A 19,941-nucleotide genomic window follows, 5' to 3' on the forward strand; every position below is an offset into this window, starting at 1 on the left:
GGGGGCAGCTCGGCCTCAGGGTGCCCCTAAAGGGAGAAGTCAGCAGCGGCGGAGGGCAGGGAAGCGGGGAAGCTGCTCATGGAATAGAGGGAAACCCCACAAGGACCCGGCTCTGTCACCGCGGTGCTGAGGCCCCCAGAGCAGCCCCTCCAGCAGCGCGCAACCCGAGCGCCTCCGGGCGAAGCCTGCTCCCGCTGCTCCCCCCCCTCGCCCCCGGCGCTGGACGGATGGCGGCGGCCGTCGAGAGCCGGTTCAGGAGATCTCGTTGCCGAAGACCTCGAGGACGAGCGGGGTGAGCTGCATGCTGTGCTGCGGCTGGAAGGAGAGGCAGCGGTACTGCCGCGAGTGCTCCTCGTTGAGGCTCCGCAGGTCCGCCAGCTTCTGGATCATCTTGGCGTAGAGCAGGCGGCTGCCGGGCGGAGGGTGCCGGCACCGGATGTAGCTCTGCAGGATCTCGGAGAGCCGGTCCTGGAGGGACTCCACCAGCGCCGTGTCCTGCACGCCCGGGCGGTCTGCGGGGACCGGAGGCGCGGTGATGCCCTCGCCGATCCCAACGGCCCCGGGGGCAGGGGCAGGGAAGGGGAGATCGTGGGGACACTGAACCCATAAGGGAAGGGTGGCCTTAGGGGGACAACACTGAACCCATAAGGGAAGGGGGGTGTTAGAGGGACAACACTGAACCCATAAGGGAAGGGTGGTGTTAGGGGGACAGCACCGAACCCATAAGGGAAGGGCGGCGTTGAGGGGACAACACCGAACCCATAAGGGAAGGGCGGCGTTGAGGGGACAACACTGAATCCATAAGGGAAGGGGGGCATTGTAGGGACAGCACTGAACCCATAAGTGAAGGATGGTGTTAGGGGGACAACACTGAACCCATAAGGGAAGGGTGGTGTTAGGGGGACAACACTGAACCCATAAGGGAAGGGGGGTGTTAGGGGGACAACACTGAACCCATAAGGGAAGGGTGGCGTTGAGGGGACAGCACTGAACCCATAAGGGAAGGGTGGTGTTAGGGGGACAACACTGAACCCATAAGGGAAGGGGGGTGTTAGGGGGACAACACTGAACCCATAAGGGAAGGGTGGTGTTGAGGGGACAGCACTGAACCCATAAGGGAAGGGTGGTGTTAGGGAGACAACACTGAACCCATAAGGGAAGGGTGGTGTTGAGGGGACAACACTGAACCCATAAGGGAAGGGTGGCGTTGAGGGGACAACACTGAACCCATAAGGGAAGGGTGGTGTTAGGGGAACAACACTGAGCCCATAAGGGAAGGGCGGCGTTGAGGGGACAGCACTGAACCCATAAGGGAAGGGCGGCGTTGAGGGGACAGCACTGAACCCATAAGGGAAGGGTGGTGTTATGGGGACAGCACTGAACCCATAAGGGAAGGGTGGTATTGAGGGGACAACACTGAACCCATAAGGGAAGGGGGGTGTTAGGGGGACAACACAGAACCCATAAGGGAAGGGTGGCGTTAGGGGGACAACACTGAACCCATAAGGGGAGGGTGGTGTTAGGGGGACAACACAGAACCCATAAGGGAAGGGTGGCGTTAGGGGGACAACACTGAACCCCATAAGGGAAGGGGGGTGTTACGGGGACAACATTGAACCCATAAGGGAAGGGTGGTGTTGTGGGGACAGCCCCAAAACCCATCAGGTCAGTGACGCAGGGGGATGAGCGTGCTCCTACCTGGGGACAGGATGCAGATGGCCATGAGGAGCACGTGCTCCTCCTCATGAAGGTTCAGCTTCTTCAAGCCCACCTGGAACTTGATGAGCGGCTCCAGCAGGTCCATGTTGTGGCCGGCTGGGAAGAGAACGGACCCTTTAGCACAGCCTGATGGGGATTAGGATCCCCCACTGCTGAGGGATGTGCTTGGAGCCATTGGGTCCTGCTGCAGGATGCACAGTTGGCCCTCAGGCCTCAGAGCTGGTGCTGGGACACCACCAGGCTGCTGGGTACCGCAGCCTGCAGCGCATCCCTGCTCCCAGCCTGCTCCCTGCGGGATGCGGGGATGTGGGTATCAGGGATGCTCTGGCAGCCTCCACCTTGGGTGACGTCGCTGATCCTGTACTTGAAGTCGTTGCTGCCGCAGGTCCAGGTCATGTCCTCGAGGGTGAAGGACTGGTTGGAGCGCAGCATGATCACCTCGATGGCGCTGGACTTGAGCAGCACGATCTGGTCCTCGGCTGCCAGGTCCCTGCACAGGGGGAGAGGCCGAGGTGAGGCCTCAGAGAGCAGAAACCTGCCTCCCATAGAGCATGGAACCATGGAATGGGTTGGGATCGAGGAAGCTTAAAGCGCATCCAGGGACCCCTTCCACTGGAGCAGGGCTCTCTGAGCCCCTGTGTCCAACCTGGCCTTGAGCTCTGCCAGGGATGGGGCAGCCACAGCTTCTCTGGGCACCCTGTGCCAGCGCCTCAGCACCCTCCCAGGGAAGAGCTTCTGCCCCAGAGCTCATCTCAGTCTCCCCTCGGGCAGGTTAAAGCCATTCCCCTTGGCCTGTCCCTCCTCCATGCCTTGTCCCAAGCCCCTCTCCAGGTTCCCTGCAGCCCCTTTAGGCTCTGGAGCTGCCCCATGCTGGGTCCCTTTGCTGGGGGCTCCCCAGCTTCTCCCTCACCCCGGTGCCTGTGATGAAGCAGCTCCATTCACTGGGGCGCAGCACCCAAGCATTTCACTGCCAGTGAATCCGGAGGAACCCAGGGAGGAGAGGGACAGGAAAACAGGAAAGCAAGAGCAGGGCTGGGATGGGAACAGAGCCCGAGGGAGCTGCGGGATTCCCGAGCGTGGGCATCGTCTCACCTGAAGCCCGGGATCATTTTGGCGAAGCCGATCACCTTCTGGATGCTGTAGCTGACCAGGTCGGCCAAGTGCGGGAGCATGGAGAGCTGCGAGAAGTCGGTGCTCATGGAGGAGGTGTCGTCGTTCTCCTCCAGGACCAGGTTCGAGAGCATCTGCGGCTCCACAGGCTCTGAGGGCAGAGGGGACCCCGGATGCAGGGGTGACGTTAGGGATGGGGGGAACGGGGCTGGCAGCAGTGGGAACGGCGCCCATCCTGCAGCAGGACGTGGGGAATGGGGCTGGGAGCCTTCCTGAGCCAGCAGCATCCAGGTGTTTGGAGCTCCCCGCACCCTGCTCTGCTGGAAGGGGTTTGTGCCCCCAAGAAGCCTTTGCAGCACCCCCAGGAGCGTCTTTCAGTCAAATGAGCTCCTCAGAAGGGGTCGAACAGGGGGCCACAGTGGGGTGAAGCCGCTGCCCTTCTCCCCCATCACCTATGGAGAGGTGAGGTGGTACCTGGGAACGCGCTGAAGGCATCGGAGCCAAAGAGGTCCCCGGAGTCCTCTGACAAGTCCTGGGTGAGGATGGAGGGGGCCCTCGCTGCCCCCTTGCTGCCAGGGCTGCTCCTCACGGGGGGCTGGAAGGGAGAGCAGGATGTGAAGGGGAGCAGAGGGTGAGGGAGGGGATCCTGCCCCTCTGCCCTGCTCTGTGGGACCACACTCGCAGCGCTGGGGGCAGCTCTGGTGTCCTCAGTGTAAGGACATGGAGAGGCTGGAGCTGGTCCAGGGAAGGCCAGGAGGATGCTCAGGGGCTGGAGCAGCTCCCATAGGAGCCAGGCTGAGAACATTGGGGCTGGAGCAGAGAAGCTGCGTGGAGACCTCAGAGCAGCTTCCAGTGGCTGAAGGGGGCTATGAGGATGCTGGAGAGGGACCTGCATCAGGGGCTGGAGCGATGGGACAAGGGGTGATGGGTTCAGACTGGAACAGGGGGAGTTCAGGTTGGAGATAAGGGAGAAGAGGGTGGTGGGACACTGGGGTGGGTTGAATGGAGAAGGTTTGGCTGCCCCATCCCTGGCAGTGCTCAAGGCCAGGTTGGACACAGTGGCTTGGAGCACCCTGCTCCAGTGGAAGGGGTCCCTGCCCGTGGCAGGGGCTGGAGCTGGAGGAGCCTTAAGGTCCCTTCATCCCAGCCCATTCCATGCAGAGCGGGGCTGATGGAGCACTTTGCTGTGGGTCACTCCTGGGGTCTGTAACCCCCCCCCACCATTAGGAGCAGTGCACGAAGGGTTCGGTGCCCGTGGCTGATCCCACACACGGGAATGGGGCTGGAGCGGCCCGGACGTACCCGGAACTTGGTGAAGTCGGCGTAGGTGGGGTCGTAGGTCTTGCGATGGGCCTCGAGCAGGACGTCGATGACCTTCTGCTGCTCCTCCGACAGGCGGGGCTTGAGGCTCTCCCTGAGCGCCTCCTCCTCCTTGCGCTTCAGGATGAGCTCCCGCTTCCTCTGCACCTCCTCGTCCGTCAGGATGACTGCAGGGAGCGGGACAGGCGCTGAGCACCCGCTGCATCCCCATCGCCCCCCTCAGCCACCAACCCTCGCTCAGCCCCATCCTGCTCCTGTCCCCGCCTGCCGGGTCACGGCACCGTTTGCAGCCCATCGGGTGCTGTTGGGTGACGCTGGGTGCAGGGAGGCCAAGGCTGCGCTGTTTGCTCTGTGCTCTCAGGTGGAAGGAACCTGGATCCCGCAGGATCGGGCCAGCGGGTTCATCCCGCTCCATTGCCCCACAACAGAGGGAGCTGTGACGCTGCAGCGCTGATAACCTGGGGTCTGCATCGTCACAAGGGTTTGCAAAGTGAAGGGACCCAGAAACGTCCTCCCAGGGCTGGGTATTTATGGCCGTGTTCCGGGTGACAGCCTTGGCTTGGCCTCAAGGGCAATACATGAGGCTGGGTAAAAAGAGCTTCAAGACCTGAGCAGCCCCATGGGGCTGGGAGGGAAGCAGCAGGGACCCCCATGGATCTCTTGGATGCAGCTCCCCATCCTTGCACCGCTCCCACCTTCCCATTCCTTAGCTCCTTAACACACCCACAGCAGCAGCGCCCGTTCCTCAGGGTGCTCTGCACCCTTTACCCACCATCAGACACAGCCCCATGTGTGTTATCTGATGGCGAGGCGCTGCGGGGGGGTTGGATGGGGGCGAGTCAAGGGGGATGATGGCAAAGGGCAGCGGGGGCCACGGGCACAGGGCTGGGGGCACGGAACGTTCCTGTCCCTGCTCCTGCTCCTGCTCCCCCCTTTGCCAGAGGCCTTTTTCCAAGGTGCTCTCAAACTTGCACAATCTCAGCGGGGACTCGAAGGAATGGGAATAACCGAAGGGTTGGAACAGGGATCAGGACATTGTAGGGGCAGCTGCTGGGGAGGGAGGGATGGGGATGGAAGGATATGGAGGGATGGGGAGGGGAGGGAGGGATGGGGAAAGAAGGGAAGGATATGGAGGGAAAGGAGGGATGGGGAAAGAAGGGAGGGATGGGGAGGGAAGGGAGGGATGGGGAAGGAAGGGAGGGATATGGAGGGAAGGGAGAGATGGGGAGGGATGGAGAAAGAAGGGAGGGATGGGGAGGGAAGGGAGGGATGGGGAAAGAAGGGAGGGGTGGGGAAAGAAGGGAGGGATGGGGAGGGAAGGGAGGGATGGGGAGGGGAAGGAAGGGATGGGGAGAGAAGGGAGGGATGAGGAAGGAAGAGAGGGATGGGGAGGGAAGGGAGGGATGGGGAGGGAAGGAAGGGATGGGGAGGGAAGGGAGGGATGGGGAGGGAAGGAAGGGATGGGGAGGGAAGGAAGGGATGGTGAGGGAAGGGAGGGATGGGGAGGGAAGGAAGGGATGGGGAGGGAAGGAAGGGATGGGGAGGGAAGGGAGGGATGGGGAGGGAAGGAAGGGATAGGGAGGGAAGGAAGAGATGGGGAGGGAAGGAAGGGATAGAGAGGGAAGGGAGGGATGGGGAGAGAAGGGGGGGTTGCCCTGTCCTGTCCCAGTTCTCATTACAAAAACATGGGAGCACTGCATGGACGCTGCCCATTGCATCCCTGCCTGCCTCAAGGGGGAACAAGCAGCTCAGCGCCTGCCCCTTCCCGCTTGAGCTCCAAGCTCCGAGCTCTTCCCAAGCCCTGGAGCGCTGCGGCCGCAGGCTCCTGGCACAGCCGGCGACGTGGCCGGGTGCCTGCGGGCTGCCCTGGCCCCACGTCCGTGCGGAGGCCGGGCTAAACCCGCCCATCGCTTCCAGACAGAGGCTGGTCCCCGGGCAGACACCGCAGGGCGCAGGGGAAGCCGCGGCCGACGCCGAGGGCAGCGCTGCCGGGACGAGGATGCAGAGCGGGGGCCGATGGGGAGCAGCCTCGCACCGTCCAGCGAGGAAACAGCGCTCGAATCCAGAGCAGAAGTGAACCTGAACTTGAAATAAGGCCGGGGAATGGCTTTAACCTGCGAGGGGGGAGACTGGGATGGAGCTGGGTGAGCGTCAAGGTCCTGTCCAGCAGGAGATGTGCTGCTCCCAGCGCCAGCCGAAGGGAAACCTCTCCCAAAGGCAGCAGAAGCCGCATTCCCAAAGGCTCCGGCTCCTGCTCCCCGGCCCCGAGCTTCACCCTGCACCGATAACAGGCGGAAACCCACAAGTATTTGCTAACGTGGCTCTGGGGTGAGCCCAGGCTTGCGGCGGGGCTGCAAACCCTGCTCCAGCCCATGGCCATGGCCATAACCTCGCTGCCCTCCAGCTCCCACCTCCAGTGGCTCCGGGACCCTTGCTCTGCATCAGTCCACACACACACACACACACACACAGGGTCCCTTTGCCTTTGGCACCTCTCTGACAAGCATCGGCTCCCGCCAGCCCATCACCGCAGCCTCTGGTCCATGGACCTTGTGCTGGGGAAGGGACCCTGGAGGCGATGTCTAAGAACACCCAAGCACCCCGCACTGCGGGGTCTGCACCAGCACAAGCTCTGCCCTCATCCTCCTGCTCTTCATCCCCATCCCACACCCTCATTTCTGCTTTGGACCACTCAGATCCCATCAGCAGAGGGCTCAAACTGGCCCAGCCTTGCCCATGGGCTCCTCATTGCCTTCAACAACAGCCTAGGGAAGGCACAACCCCTCCTTGAGGCTTCAAAAGCCCTGATTCGACCTAAAAATACCATCAGGACACCTCGGCCCTCATTTACCAGCAGCAAAGTCCACAGCAGGCTATTTTTAGGCTCCTTAGGTTAAGGCTTGCTCATCCGGTGCTGGGTTGATGGAGGGGTCGCTTACACGTTAACTCCTGCAGGCGCATCCCGGAGCCGGGGCAAGCACCGCGGCTCCGATGGGTTCCCGGTTTTCCAGCCTTTCCGGGTCATTTACCAGAGCAAATCAATGCATTCCCCTTGTTAGCAACGGCTGCACCAAGCAGAGCTCATTGACCAGGGGCTCACACGGCCTCAATCACCCGAAACAGATGTAGGCAGCGATCAGGTCCCCCCTGAGCCTTCTCCTCTCCATCTGAAGCCCTCAGGTCCCTCAGCCCTTCCCCATCACACTCGGGCCCCAGGCCCTGCCCCAGCTCTTCAACGTCTCCATCGTTCCAGGTGACGTCCTGTTTGCAACGGCTCCGAGGTGCTCTGGTGGTTGGAAGCCTCCATGGACACCAGGCTCTCAGGAGGACCTGTGCCAAACCCATTGCAGCCTCTAAAGGCTGCTTATCTCGAGATATACTCGAAGAAAACAAATATTTGGAGCCCATTAAAGGGTGTTTGGATTGGGTTAAACCCCACTTTACTCCCCTCGGCTGTTGACTCGGGTGGCTGCTGTGCACGGCGATGGAGGGAGGGAGGGAGGGATGGAGCCGCGCATGAAGAGGAGCCAAACACCAAGCCTAAAGAGGGACGTGGCTGAGCAAAAGAGGGGCAGCTCCTGCCGCTCCCCTGCTGGGATGCAGCCAGGAGCATCCGCAGCCAGGTGGGACAAGGACAGAGGCGGGATGCGAGGATGCTCGCTCGCTGTAACCAGGAGTTAATCAGAAACAGCCCCGGATGCTCTCGCTGAGCCGATGCCCTCCGAGGGCCGGCAAAGGCGACTTGGCTCTGCTCAGAGCAGCTCCCCAGCTCACTGAGCACCACAGCAACAGCCTCAACCATTAAACAAGCTCCTCTTAATCATTACCCACCACATCCCCTGCCCTTTGCATCCCCTTTGGATCCTTGGAGGGCTTCCCAAGCGCCCGCCTTCTGCGCCGCGCGTTGAATGGGAAGGAAAAGGAGACGAGGGCGCGAAGCCGGGATGTTCCCATGGGATGCGTGCCCCATACTCACACTCTTTCATCATGCCGATGTCCACGCAGCGCTTCAGCCGGCAGGCCTGGCAGTGCCGCCGGTTGTCCTTGGTGATCTTGCAGTCGCCATTGAAGGGGCAGGTGAACATGGCTTTCCTCTTCATGCTTCTCCTGCAGAGAAAGGGAACAGAAACCATCCCGGGTCAAATCAGCACCATTGGGACGGTGCAAGAGGCTGCTCTGAGCCCCGGGGAGGAGATGCCAGGCACAACTCCAGCTCTCTGGGCAGCAAACCGCTAAGAGGATGCTGGCAGCATCTCTGAGCTGCTCAGCTCAGCTGGGTGCTTGAGGGGACCAAGCTGGAGGGGCTGAACCTGGCTGGGTGCATCCATGGGTTTGCTCTTAGAGGTCCAGGCATTGCTGGAGAGCAGGGAAAGGAGAACTTCTGGTGTCCTCAGCATAAAAAGGACATGGAGCTGTTGGAACAAGTCCAGAGGAGGGCCACGAGGATGAGCAGGGGCTGGAGCACCTCCTGTATGGAGACAGGCTGAGGAAGTTGGGGCTGTTCAGCCTGGAGAAGAGAAGCTGTGTGGAGACCTCATAGCAGCCTTCCAGTATCTGAAGGGGGGCTATAGGGATGCTGGGGAGGGACTCTTCATTAGGGACTGCAGTGACAGCACAAGGGGTAACGGGTTCAAACTGAAACAGGGGAAGTTTAGATTGGATCTAAGGAGGAAATTCTTTGCTGTGAGGGTGCTGAGGCACTGGAATGGGTTGCCCAGGGAGGTTGGGAATGCTCCATCCCTGGCAGGGTTCAAGACCAGGTTGGACAAAGCCTTGGGTGACCTGGTTTAGTGTGAGGTGTCCCTGCCCATGGCAGAGGGGTTGGAACTGGATGATCTTCAGGTCCTTTCCAACCCAAACCATTCCCTGATTCTATAAGGCCACAGCCGAGGGGCTCAGCCTCAGGTTAAGCAGCTTTCCGGTTGGGAGCAGGTACTTTGAAGGGCATGAGGAAGGTGGAAGGGTTGGAGAGAACCCCCCCTCCAGGAACAGCAATGGAAAGCAGCGCGTGCCATTAAACATTCACCAGCCTTTGCTGGCTGCAGAGCTCGCCTGCGTGCGGAAATAGCGCGGGGCTCAAGAGGAACCCCCCTGACCAGAGCCGGCCCGTGCCACGTTAACCCCGCTGCCACGGGGGCTGTCAGCGCTCCAAGTCCAAAGGGTCAAAGGCAGAGCTGGAGGGACAACTCCAGAAGTGGCCTCTGTGCAGGGGCATCCTGCCTGCTGGCCGCTAATGACACGTTACAGGCATAGCTGAGCCGCGGCACCGCGGGCAGCGGCTCCCCTGCGGATGCCTCTGCTCTGGAGAGCGTTACTCAACCATCAGCAACAGGAGCTCGCCTCTCATTTACAGGAGGTCCTAAGGGTGCCACCGGCTCTGCACAAAGAGGTGATTTTGAAGGTGAACGAGGCCCCGGTGCCTCCAGGCTGCGAGGCCAAGGGTGTTCAGAGGGGGGGAATGCAGCAGGGAGGAGATGCGGTGCAGGCAGAGCAGAGAGGATGTGGCCACCGAGTCGGTGCTGTTCTATTGAATCCCAACGGGACTGGGTTGGAGAGGACCTGAAAGCTCATCCAGTTCCATGGCCAGGATCACCTTCTGCTGGAGCAGTTTGCTCCTGTGTCCACCCTGGCCTTGAGCACTGCCAGGGATGGGGCAGCCCCAGCTTCTCCGTTCCAGCGTCCCAACACCCTCATAAGGAAGAACTTCCCCATATCCCATGTAACTCTTCCCTGGTCCAGCTGGAAGCGCAAGCTCCTCATCCCATCCCTGCATCCCTTGTCCAAAGCCCCTCTCCAGGTTTCCTGGAGCCCCCTGAGGCACTGGAGCTGCTCTCAGGTCTCCCCTTAAGGACCCCTCGCAGCACCCCCATGGCCTCGCTCCAGCAGCTCCAGGTCCCCCTGGTGCTGGATGCGGGATGCAGGAGGATGAGGAGCATCCTGCGGAACCAGCACTGAAACCCCTCCGTGGTGCTGAGCTGATGGTGACAGCCCCCCTGCTCCTCAGACACCATGGACGTGGCTGCAGGCTGAGGGGGCGACAGCAGAGGGGCCCCCTCCAGCACCGAGCCCATGCTTATGGGGTATAAATAGGCGCTGGGAGGCCGCACACAGCAATTAGGAGCTATTTTAGAAAGGGAGCTGTAAACAGAGGCTTCGCTCTCCCTTTACCTGAATGAAGGCATTCAGTGGGGTTACTATGGGATGGCGGAACCCCCTGGCCCTGCCTTACACTGAGGAACCCCTGTTTCTCCCCGCCGCTGCCTCTGGTTTGTCTCCTCTCTGGGGTTTCTCCCTCCATCAGGACCTTTGCTCTCGCAGGAACAGGGGCAAATGCTGCTGAGCTCAGGGGCACATCAGGACACGGAGCCCAGCACCCCAAACCCCCCTTGTTCCTATGAGTGTCCCCGGCTGCGAGCATCGGGGGGGGCAGGCAGGAGGCTCCCTGATCCCCCCCCCTCCCTGCAGCCCAGGACAAGGCACAAACAAGAGGGAGAAGGCCTGGGGCAGGGATCGGTGCCCGAGGCGAGGGCAGGGCTGTGGGTTTGGTATGAAAATTGCAGTCCGGGAACACAGGGAGGTTGGGCTCCGCTGCCCCAGGGGGCCGCAGCTCCCGGCTCTGAGCGGCCCGGAGCTGCCCCGTTCCCAGCGGAGCAGGTCCCGGTGCCTGGCTCCAGGGTGTATTTACGAGGCTCCAACCCAGCCATTTGGAGGCTCATTGCGGAGGTAAAAATAGAGACGTCGCTGCCTGCCCGTGGTTGGGGGGGGGGGAGCAGAGCCACGGCCAGCACCGGGCTCCATGGGCACTGAGCGCAGGGAACAGGAACACAGCTCCCATGGGGGGGGGGGGACAGCGTCCATCACCCATGGCTGTGGGCAGGAGGAGCGTCCCATGGGGTGACAGAGCCCACCGGGGCCAAGAGATGGGGATGGAGAGGATGCCAGCGCCTCAGGGCAGGAGCTTGGGCATTGCAGCACCTAAAGGGGCTGCAGGGAACCTGGAGAGGGGCTTGGACAAGGGATGGAGGGGTGGGACAAGGGGAATGGCTTTAACCTGCCACGGGGGAGACTGAGATGAGCTCTGGGGCAGAAGCTCTTCCCTGGGAGGGTGCTGAGGCGCTGGCACAGGGTGCCCAGAGAAGCTGTGGCTGCCCCATCCCTGGCACTGCTCAAGGCCAGGTTGGACACAGGGGCTCGGAGCACCCTGCTCCAGTGGAAGGGGTCCCGGGACGTGGCAGGGGCTGGAGCTGGAGGAGCTGGATGAGGAGGGATCACTCTGGCACCAAGGCTGCAGCAGAACCACCTCATCCAGGAGGCACAAACCCCTTGGGGTGGGACGATGCCATTGCTGCCCTGTGACAGCCAAGTCAGTGCCCCCTTGCCCTGAAATCTCTTTAGAGAGCCCTGGAGAAGCAGGATCGGCTCTAAACACTAAAGCTAAGGGTTGGGGAGGGATGCAGGGGTGGGATGCAGGGGTTTGATGCACGGATAAGATGTAGGGGTGGGATGCAGGAGTGGGATGCAGGGGTGGGATGTAGGGGTGGGATGCAGGGGTGGGATGTAGCAGTGGGATGCAGCGGTGGGATGTAGCGGTGGGATGCAGGGATGGGATGCAGGGATGGGATGCAGGGATGGGATGCAGGGATGGGATGCAGGGGTGGGATGCAGGGGTGGGATGCAGGGGTGGGATGCAGGAGTGGGATGCAGGGGTTTGATGCAGGGATGGGATGCAGGGGTGGAGACAGGAGGGGTGGGGATGGGAAGGGTTCAGAACACCCGGAGCAGCTCTGCCGTTAGCACCCAGCGTCACTGCACCCCCAGAGAAACCGGAGCCGCCGCGGGTAAATCCCTCCGGATTAACTGCTCTGTCAGAGCTCCCAGCACAGAGCAGAGCTCCAGGACCCGCCGCTGTTGCCATTGGCACCGCCAGCAAACAGCGGCCTTCGAAGCCAGGGGCCAAAGGTTGCCTCGTGCCTGCCTGCGCAGCAGCACCCAAGGGTGCCAATAAACCCTGGTGCTGTTTGGAGAGTCCCTGGATGCTCCCAAGGGACCTCACAGCGGGGTTCATGTCCCAGGTGAAACCAGCACCATCAGGCCCTGCCCGGGAGCACAAGCTGAGGGGGGGGGGAAAGGCAGCGATGCTCTGAGCACAGCCTCTAACAGAGCCCACGGTGCTGGGAAAGGCAGGGACAGGCTTTTCCAGGAGAGTTTTGGGGGGTCCAGGCTCTCCCATGGCCCTGCTGCGATGTATTAGTGCAGCAAACACTGAACTACTGGGCAGCAGCAATATCAGTGCATTCAGTGATTGAACACGGCATGGAAACAGGCCTGGAAAGCAGGATAGAAAGCAAGAGGTAATTAGAGCCTTACATGGGAGCTAAAGGCTTTAGAGGGGCAGGAAGGTGAGAGCTTTCCCCATCACTGAGAGGTGCGCTCAGAAACGCTGTCACCCCTCTATGGCTGCGCAGGGACAACGTGTGACAGCAGAGATGGGGAGACAGCGCCGGGGCTCAGAGCATCACTGCGAGAGCCACGGCGCACCCAGGAAGGGCTCCTTAAGCCATGCCAAAAGGCAGACCATTGCTCTGCAGCCACAACGGGACGGGGAAGGTCCTGAGGTGCTGCTCGGGTTGGGCTCCAAAGCTCCAGGCTCCACATCCCTGCACTGCTTGGCTGTGAGAGGGCAGGACCTGGGTGCTGTAAGAGCCCAGCTCAAGCCATAAAGCTGCGTGGTGGTGCTGGCATCCCACTGCTGCCTGTGCCACCATCGCATCCCACTGCTGCCTGTGCCACCATCCCATCCCACTGCTGCCTGTGCCACCATCCCACTGCTGCCTGTGCCACCATCCCACTGCTGCCTGTGCCACCATCCCATCCCACTGCTGCCTGTGCCACCATCGCATCCCACTGCTGCCTGTGCCACCATTGCATCCCACTGCTGCCTGTGCCACCATCCCACTGCTGCCTGTGCCACCATCGCATCCCACTGCTGCCTGTGCCACCATCCCATCCCATTGCTGCCTGTGCCACCATCCCATCCCACTGCTGCCTGTGCCACCATCGCATCCCACTGCTGCCTGTGCCACCATCCCATTGCTGCCTGTGCCACCATCCCACTGCTGCCTGTGCCACCATCCCATCCCATTGCTCTCTGTGCCACCATCGCATCCCACTGCTGCCTGTGCCACCATCCCATCCCATTGCTGCGTGTGCCACCATCCCATCCCATTGCTGCCTGTGCCACCATCCCATCCCATTGCTCTCTGTGCCACCATCCCACTGCTGCCTGTGCCACCATCCCATCCCATTGCTGCCTCTGCCACCATCCCATCCCATTGCTCTCTGTGCCACCATCCCATTGCTGCCTGTGCCACCATCCCATCGCTGCCTGTGCCACCATCCCATCCCACTGCTGCCTGTGCCACCATCCCATTGCTGCCTCTGCCACCATCCCACTGCAGGGCAATGCAGGCACCACCCTGCCCCATTGCACCAGGGTCAGTCTGGTGCAAGCCGCTCTGGGCTCCCATGTGAAGGGGGCAGCGCTGTCTGTATGGGAGCATCATGAGGGTAGACCCAAACCCCTGACACCTGCAGCTCTCCAGACCTGCCTGGTCTCTCCCTGAGGTGTTTGTGCTTTGCTGCCCAGCCTGAGGCCACTCAAGACCCCACCTGACAGTGGAAAAGCCTCCAAAAGGCTCCATGTCCAACCTCCGGCTACTTCCAACCCCCAGAGCTGTGCCTGGTTTGGGAAGGGCTCGGTGCCCGCTGCAGCAGGCGGGCAGAGGACCACATCCATCTCCATTCACAAGCACCCAGAGCTTCAGAGCAGCCACCAGATGCAGTTTGCTTTAAATAGAACCTTGTGGCCATCAAACCCGTTCAGTCTCCAAGGTGTGTTCAGTCTTTCAGGTGTGTTTTCCCAGGTGCCATCCATAGGGGCTCTTATACTCCTGCCTATGCAGCACGAGCAGGGCTGCGGGGCTCCCAGAGAGATGGAAATCTCTGATATGGGGGAAAACATCCCATTTCCCATGGCAGGGGGGCACAGGACGGCACAAGGAGCTGTGACCTCTCCAGCATCAAGGCTTGGAGGTGCCAGCTCTGCGATGCGGGCACATCGCGGGGATGCGGGGATGCAGGGATGTGGGTATGCAGGGATGGGGGGATGCGGGGATGCAGGGATGCGGGGATGCAGGGATGCAGGGATGTGGGGATGCAGGGATGTGGGGATGCAGGGATGGGGGGATGCAGGGATGGGGGGATGCAGGGATGCCAGGATGGGGGGATGCAGGGATGCAGGGATGGGGGGATGCAGGGATGCCGGGATGGGGGGATGCAGGGATGCCGGGATGGGGGGATGCAGGGATGCAGGGATGGGGGGATGCAGGGATGCAGGGATGGGGGGATGCAGGGATGGGGGGATGCAGGGATGCAGGGATGAGTGGACGCAGGGATGCAGAGATGCGGAAATGTGGGGATGTAGGGATGCGGGGATGCAGGGATGAGGGGATGCGGGGATGCAGGGATGCAGGGATGTGGGGATGCAGGGATGTGGGGATGCAGGGATGGGGAGATGCAGGGATGCCGGGATGGGGGGATGCAGGGATGCAGGGATGGGGGGATGCAGGGATGAGTGGACGCAGGGATGCAGAGATGCGGAAATGCGGGGATGTAGGGATGCGGGGATGCGGGGATGCAGGGATGCAGGGAGCAGCCCCCGGAGGCTCAGGTGATGCTGGGGATGGGGTGAGGCCCCCCCTGCCCGCAGCCCCCCGCTCACCTGAAGAAGCCCTTGCAGCCCTCGCAGGTCATGGCGTTGAAGTGGAAGCCGGTGGCTTTGTCCCCGCAGACCCCGCAGATCCGGGGCACGTTCCGGTCGCAGTCGGTGCTGGGGTCGGGCAGGGAGGTGCTGGCGGCCACGGGCTCCGGCTCTGGGGGTCAGAGGCACCGTTACTGCGAAGGGCCCATCCCAGCCCCACCGACAGCAAAGCCCTGCCAGGAAGGGAGGGACCTGTGCTCCGCTTCCACAGGGGGTGGGAAGAGAAACTCCGGTGCTCCCATTGCCTCCGTGATCCCATTGCCTCCATGTCCCTATGTTCTATGTCTCCATGTTCCCATTGCCTCCATGTCCCTATGTTCTATGTCTCCATGTTCCCATTGCCTCCATGTCCCTATGTTCTATGTCTCCATGTTCCCATTGCCTCCATGTCCCTATGTTCTATGTCTCCATGTTCCCATTGCCTCCATGTCCCTATGTTCTATGTCTCCGTGTTCCCATTGCCTCCATGTCCCTATGTTCTATGTCTCCGTGTTCCCATTGCCTCCATGTCCCTATGTTGTGTCTCCATGTTCCCATTGCCTCCATGTCCCTATGTTCTATGTCTCTGTGTTCCCACTGCCTCCATGTCCCTATGTTCTATGTCTGTGTTCCCATTGCCTCCATGTCCCTATGTTCTATGTCTGTGTTCCCATTGCCTCCATGTCCCTATGTTCTATGTCTCTGTGTTCCCTTTGCCTCCATGTCCCTATGTTCTATGTCTCCGTGTTCCCATTGCCTCCATGTCCCTATGTTCTATGTCTCCGTGTTCCCATTGCCTCCATGTCCCTATGTTCTATGTCTCTGTGTTCCCATTGCCTCCATGTCCCTATGTTCTATGTCTCTGTGTTCCCACTGCCTCCATGTCCCTATGTTCTATGTCTCCGTGTTCCCATTGCCTCCATGTCCCTATGTTCTATGTCTCTGTGTTCCCATTGCCTCCATGTCCCTATGTTCTATGTCTCTGTGTTCCCACTGCCTCCATGTCCCTATGTTCTATGTCTCTGTGTTCCCATTGCCTCCATGTCCCTATGTTCTATGTCTCCATGTTCCCTATGCTCTACGTCTCTCTGCTCCTTCTGCACTAATAGAGGGGCCCCCCCATGTCCTAGAGGACAGGCTAGGACCTGCTTTAGGACCACCGTAAAGCAGATTCGATCTCATTTTTAGGGTGCATTCACTTCTCTATGCAGTAAACCCATTTCTAATCCCCCCTTCCCACAGCCCTCCCGAACACGCTCCCAGCCCTTTGCTGTGCTCCAATGGCAGAACCTGCTCCCCATCAGGGTGGTTTTCAGAAGAGCTCAAATGGACCAGAATTGCCCCGGCCGCTGCTACAGAAACCCCAGGGATGGAGCTGCTATGGGATGGAAACAAGGCGGGGAGGAAGCAGCCCTGGTACCACAAATCACTGCAGTGGGAATTGTGATGGAGCTTGGGGCACTCTGCTCCCTGCCAGGGCCAGCAGCAATGCAGGGCACACAAAGGCCCTGGAGCCAGAGAGCGATGGTCCTGGAGCACCTGGGGGGTGAGATCCCAAAACAGCTCCTGGAGCCTGGGGTTTCCTCTGTGCAGCACCGGAAAGGTCTCGCAGGCAACGGTCCCGGTGCCTTTAGACAGGAGTCAGGGAATGGTTTGGGTTGAAGGGAACTTAAAGCTCCTCCAGCTCCAATCCAGCTCCAGGGACCCCTTGCACTGGAGCAGGGTGCTCCAAGCCCCTGTGTCCAGCCTGGCCTTGAGCACTGCCAGAGATGGGGCATCCAAACCTTCTCCATTCCAGCCTCCCACCACCCTCATGGGGAAGAACCTCTTCCCCATATCCCATTTAACTCTTCCCTCTTCCACTTGGAAGCCCAAACTTCTCATCCCACCCCTCCATCCCTTGTCCCAAGCCCCTCTCCAGGTTCCCTGCAGCCCCTCCAGGCACTGGAGCTGCTCTCAGGTCTCCCCTTCAGGAGCCTTCTCTTCTCCAGCCTGCCCCAGCCCAGCTCTCCCAGCCTGGCTCCAGAGCAGAGCTGCAGCATCCCCATGTCCAGGTCCTTTACATCGCTTGGAGAAAGCCCCCAGGAGGAGCCAGACCCGACCCCAAGGAGAAGGTCCCTGTGCAGAGGCCATGGATTACCTGGATCTGGAAGGTAGGCCATGCTCTGCTGGTGCAGCTCCCACGAGCTCTGCCGCTGGGACATGGAGCCGCCTGCATTAAAGACAGAGAGGACAGGGGCTGAGCCAGCTCAGACCTTACCGCGCTGAGGAGTTCGATGCAGAGCATGCGCCCGCTCGCTGCAGCCCCTTTGGGAGGGGAGCCCCGGGATGGGGTGAGCTCGGGACACGCTGCCCGCTCGGGTACCACTTGTGTGCTTCCCACAGAGCCCTGGGGCCGGGAGGAGATAACAGAGCCCTGAGCGCTGCAGGGCTGTTGCTAAGGAGCCGAGATCGCTGCAGCCAGGGCACAGGAAGGGCAGGAGACAGCGAGAGGTGCGGGGCCGGTGCTTTTCCCCTCCTTCACTCTTTCCTATGGGTTGATTCCCCGTGGGGCTGCAGCAGCGGGGACAGCGCTGAATGGGGCTGGTGCAGAGCAGGAGCGAGGCTCGAAGTCATCACTGCAGCCCCGGGGAGCTTCTGGTGCCCTTTGTCAGGTTGGTTTGTTAGAGCAAGGCCAGGAGGATGCTCAGGGGCTGGAGCAGCTCCCATAGGAGCCAGGCTGAGAACATTGGGGCTGGAGCAGAGAAGCTGCGTGGAGACCTCAGAGCAGCTTCCAGTGTCTGAAGGGGGCTATGAGGATGCTGGAGAGGGACCTGCATCAGGGGCTGGAGCGATGGGACAAGGGGTGATGGGTTCAGACTGGAACAGGGGGAGTTCAGGTTGGAGATAAGGGAGAAGCTCTTCCCTGTGAGGGTGCTGGGATGCTGGGATGGGGTCAATGGAGAAGCTGTGGCTGCCCCATCCCTGGCAGTGTTCAAGGCCAGGGTGGACACAGGGGCTTGGAGCACCCTGCTCCAGTGGAAGGGGTCCTTGCCCGTGGCAGGGATTGGAGCTGGAGGAGCCTTAAGGTCCCTTCATCGCCACCCTTCCCATGATACAGACATCCTGATGCACCATTTAACGCTTCTCCAGGGCTTTGTGCTGCTCCCTGCTCCACCAAACCTTCCCAGGACCATGCCTGGGGATGCTGACACCCCCAGCATCACAAGACAGGATGGGGAAAGCAGGCACTGATGGCACCCAGTCAGCCCAGGAAGGGTTCCCCCTGTCCCCATCCAGCTCCCAACTGAAACCCCATGAGGTGGGATGGTCACTGCTGCTCGGGAGCCTGTGCCAGATGCGATTCCCACTCGGATGACGGGCGCCGCTTCCACCTCTGACTTCTTGGAAAGCGTTACTCAGCCCGTAATGGAAGTGACGTTGGTGCACGTGGGAGTTTCCCTCCACCCCCAGCAGCTCACTCAACCTGACATTTCACCGTCACCCCATGCAAGAGGCAAAATAGCCCCTGTTGGAGGCACCACAAAGGGCAAAGCAGGGCAGAGCTGCCTCTAGCAAAGCTGCAGTGATCCAGTTGTCCCCCCCAGGGTCAGGTCTCTGCTGAACCCCAGGTTTCCATCACCTCATCCGTCCCCAGGCACCACATCCATGCATAGGTGAGGAGATGTCAGCCTCCAGAGGATGCCTGGTGGGTTTGCATGGAGCAGAGCTCAAACAGCCCCAGGATGCTGGGGTTGTGATGAGCAAATGCAGCCCTGCGCTGGGATGCGGTTGGGTGACGGAGCAGCGCAGGAGGCACCAGGGTCAGGGATTAACACACATGGGAAGAGCTCAGCTGGAGCAGACACTGAGGGGGGAACAGCACAGCTGAGGAGATGGTGGCTCCAGCCCCAAACCAGAAGCTGTTACCCAGGCTGAGGCTGTGGTAGCTCATGGGATGGGTTGGGATGAAGGGACCTTCAAGCCCATCCAGCTCCAACCCCTGCCATGCACAGGGACACCTTCCACTGGAGCAGGGTGCTCCAAGGCAGGGGGGTGGAACTGGAGGAGCTTTATGGTCCCTTCCGACCCAAACCCATGGTTCTATGGTGAAGCAGGGGCAGAGCCACTGGCCAAGAGCCATGCTCAGGCCGTGCAGCAAAGCAGGAAGCTACAACCCAGCGGGGAGCATCCTCTGGAGGGCTTTGCCAGTCCCCAACCATAACCCAGGCTAAAGGAACCTGGGAAGTCCCCCATGGAAACCAGAGCACGGGGAGCTCCTGGGGTGCAGGGGGATGCTCATGCTACAGGGTGCTTCTGCAGCTCCTGCTGCACTCCCTCCCTTCTGCACAGCCCGAGCAGGAGCCTTTGCTTTCAGCCTCTTGAGCTCTGAGCATCCTCAGTACCCGCTCCATGCGGGAGGAAGCTCTTGGCTGGGGCTCGCTCCTGCTCTCCCTTTCCTTTGCCTCTCCCCAGCACCCAGCTCCTGGGGACTTGGCAGAAGGGAAAAGGCATCGGAGGCTCCAATTCCTCCTGCTGAAAGCCTCGGTCCCCACACTCAGTGCCCCACAGGAGCAGGCTTCCCCCCCCGCCCTCAGCACTGCAGGGCTGGAATGCTCCTTCCCTCCTTCCCGGAGCCATGGCAAGAGCCAGAGCTGGGAATAACACAAGCCAGGAGCCAGGAGCCACGGCTGGGGCCAAACCCACCCTCGACCATGGATGCCCAGCATAAGAAACGGCTCAGAATAAGGCACAAGAGCAGGGATTTGCCTGGAGGAGGCGGATTTGGCTCCATGGGAGGCTCAGGCTTTGCTGAGAGCTGGAGGAGAAACCCAACCACGCAAGAACATCCCGACAGCCCCAACCGGGAGCGAGGCGGCACTGGAGGGGCTCTGAAGCCCTTGGGGTTGAGTCTGCCATGGGCAGAGAGCAGTGCCAGGGCAGGCAAGGAGCCCTCCCAGCACTGAGCAAGCGTTCATCCCATCCTCAGCATCTCCTGCTCCATCCCAGCGCAT

At 61.0% G+C, this 19,941-nt stretch overlaps 1 protein-coding gene across 1 annotated transcript; it reads right to left on the reverse strand.

Moving 5' to 3' along the window:
• Positions 1–242: 242 nt before the first annotated feature.
• Positions 243–17,213, reverse strand: VDR (vitamin D receptor). The gene is made up of 9 exons (XM_061443417.1): positions 17,088–17,213; positions 14,930–15,080; positions 8,126–8,256; positions 4,132–4,316; positions 3,304–3,424; positions 2,812–2,980; positions 2,058–2,209; positions 1,699–1,815; positions 243–512 (listed from the first exon to the last, which is right to left on the reverse strand). Exons 1-9 carry the CDS (start codon positions 17,149–17,151, stop codon positions 253–255), a joined length of 1,350 nt encoding a protein of 449 aa, XP_061299401.1. The 5' UTR covers positions 17,152–17,213; the 3' UTR covers positions 243–252.
• Between the last annotated feature and the right edge of the window lie 2,728 nt (positions 17,214–19,941).

The sequence above is a fragment of the Pezoporus flaviventris genome, unplaced genomic scaffold (assembly GCF_033815535.1).
Source record: "Pezoporus flaviventris isolate CSIRO_AGI_PZ_B2104156 unplaced genomic scaffold, CSIRO_AGI_Pfla_v1 ptg000356l, whole genome shotgun sequence".
Lineage (NCBI taxonomy): Eukaryota > Metazoa > Chordata > Aves > Psittaciformes > Psittacidae > Pezoporus > Pezoporus flaviventris.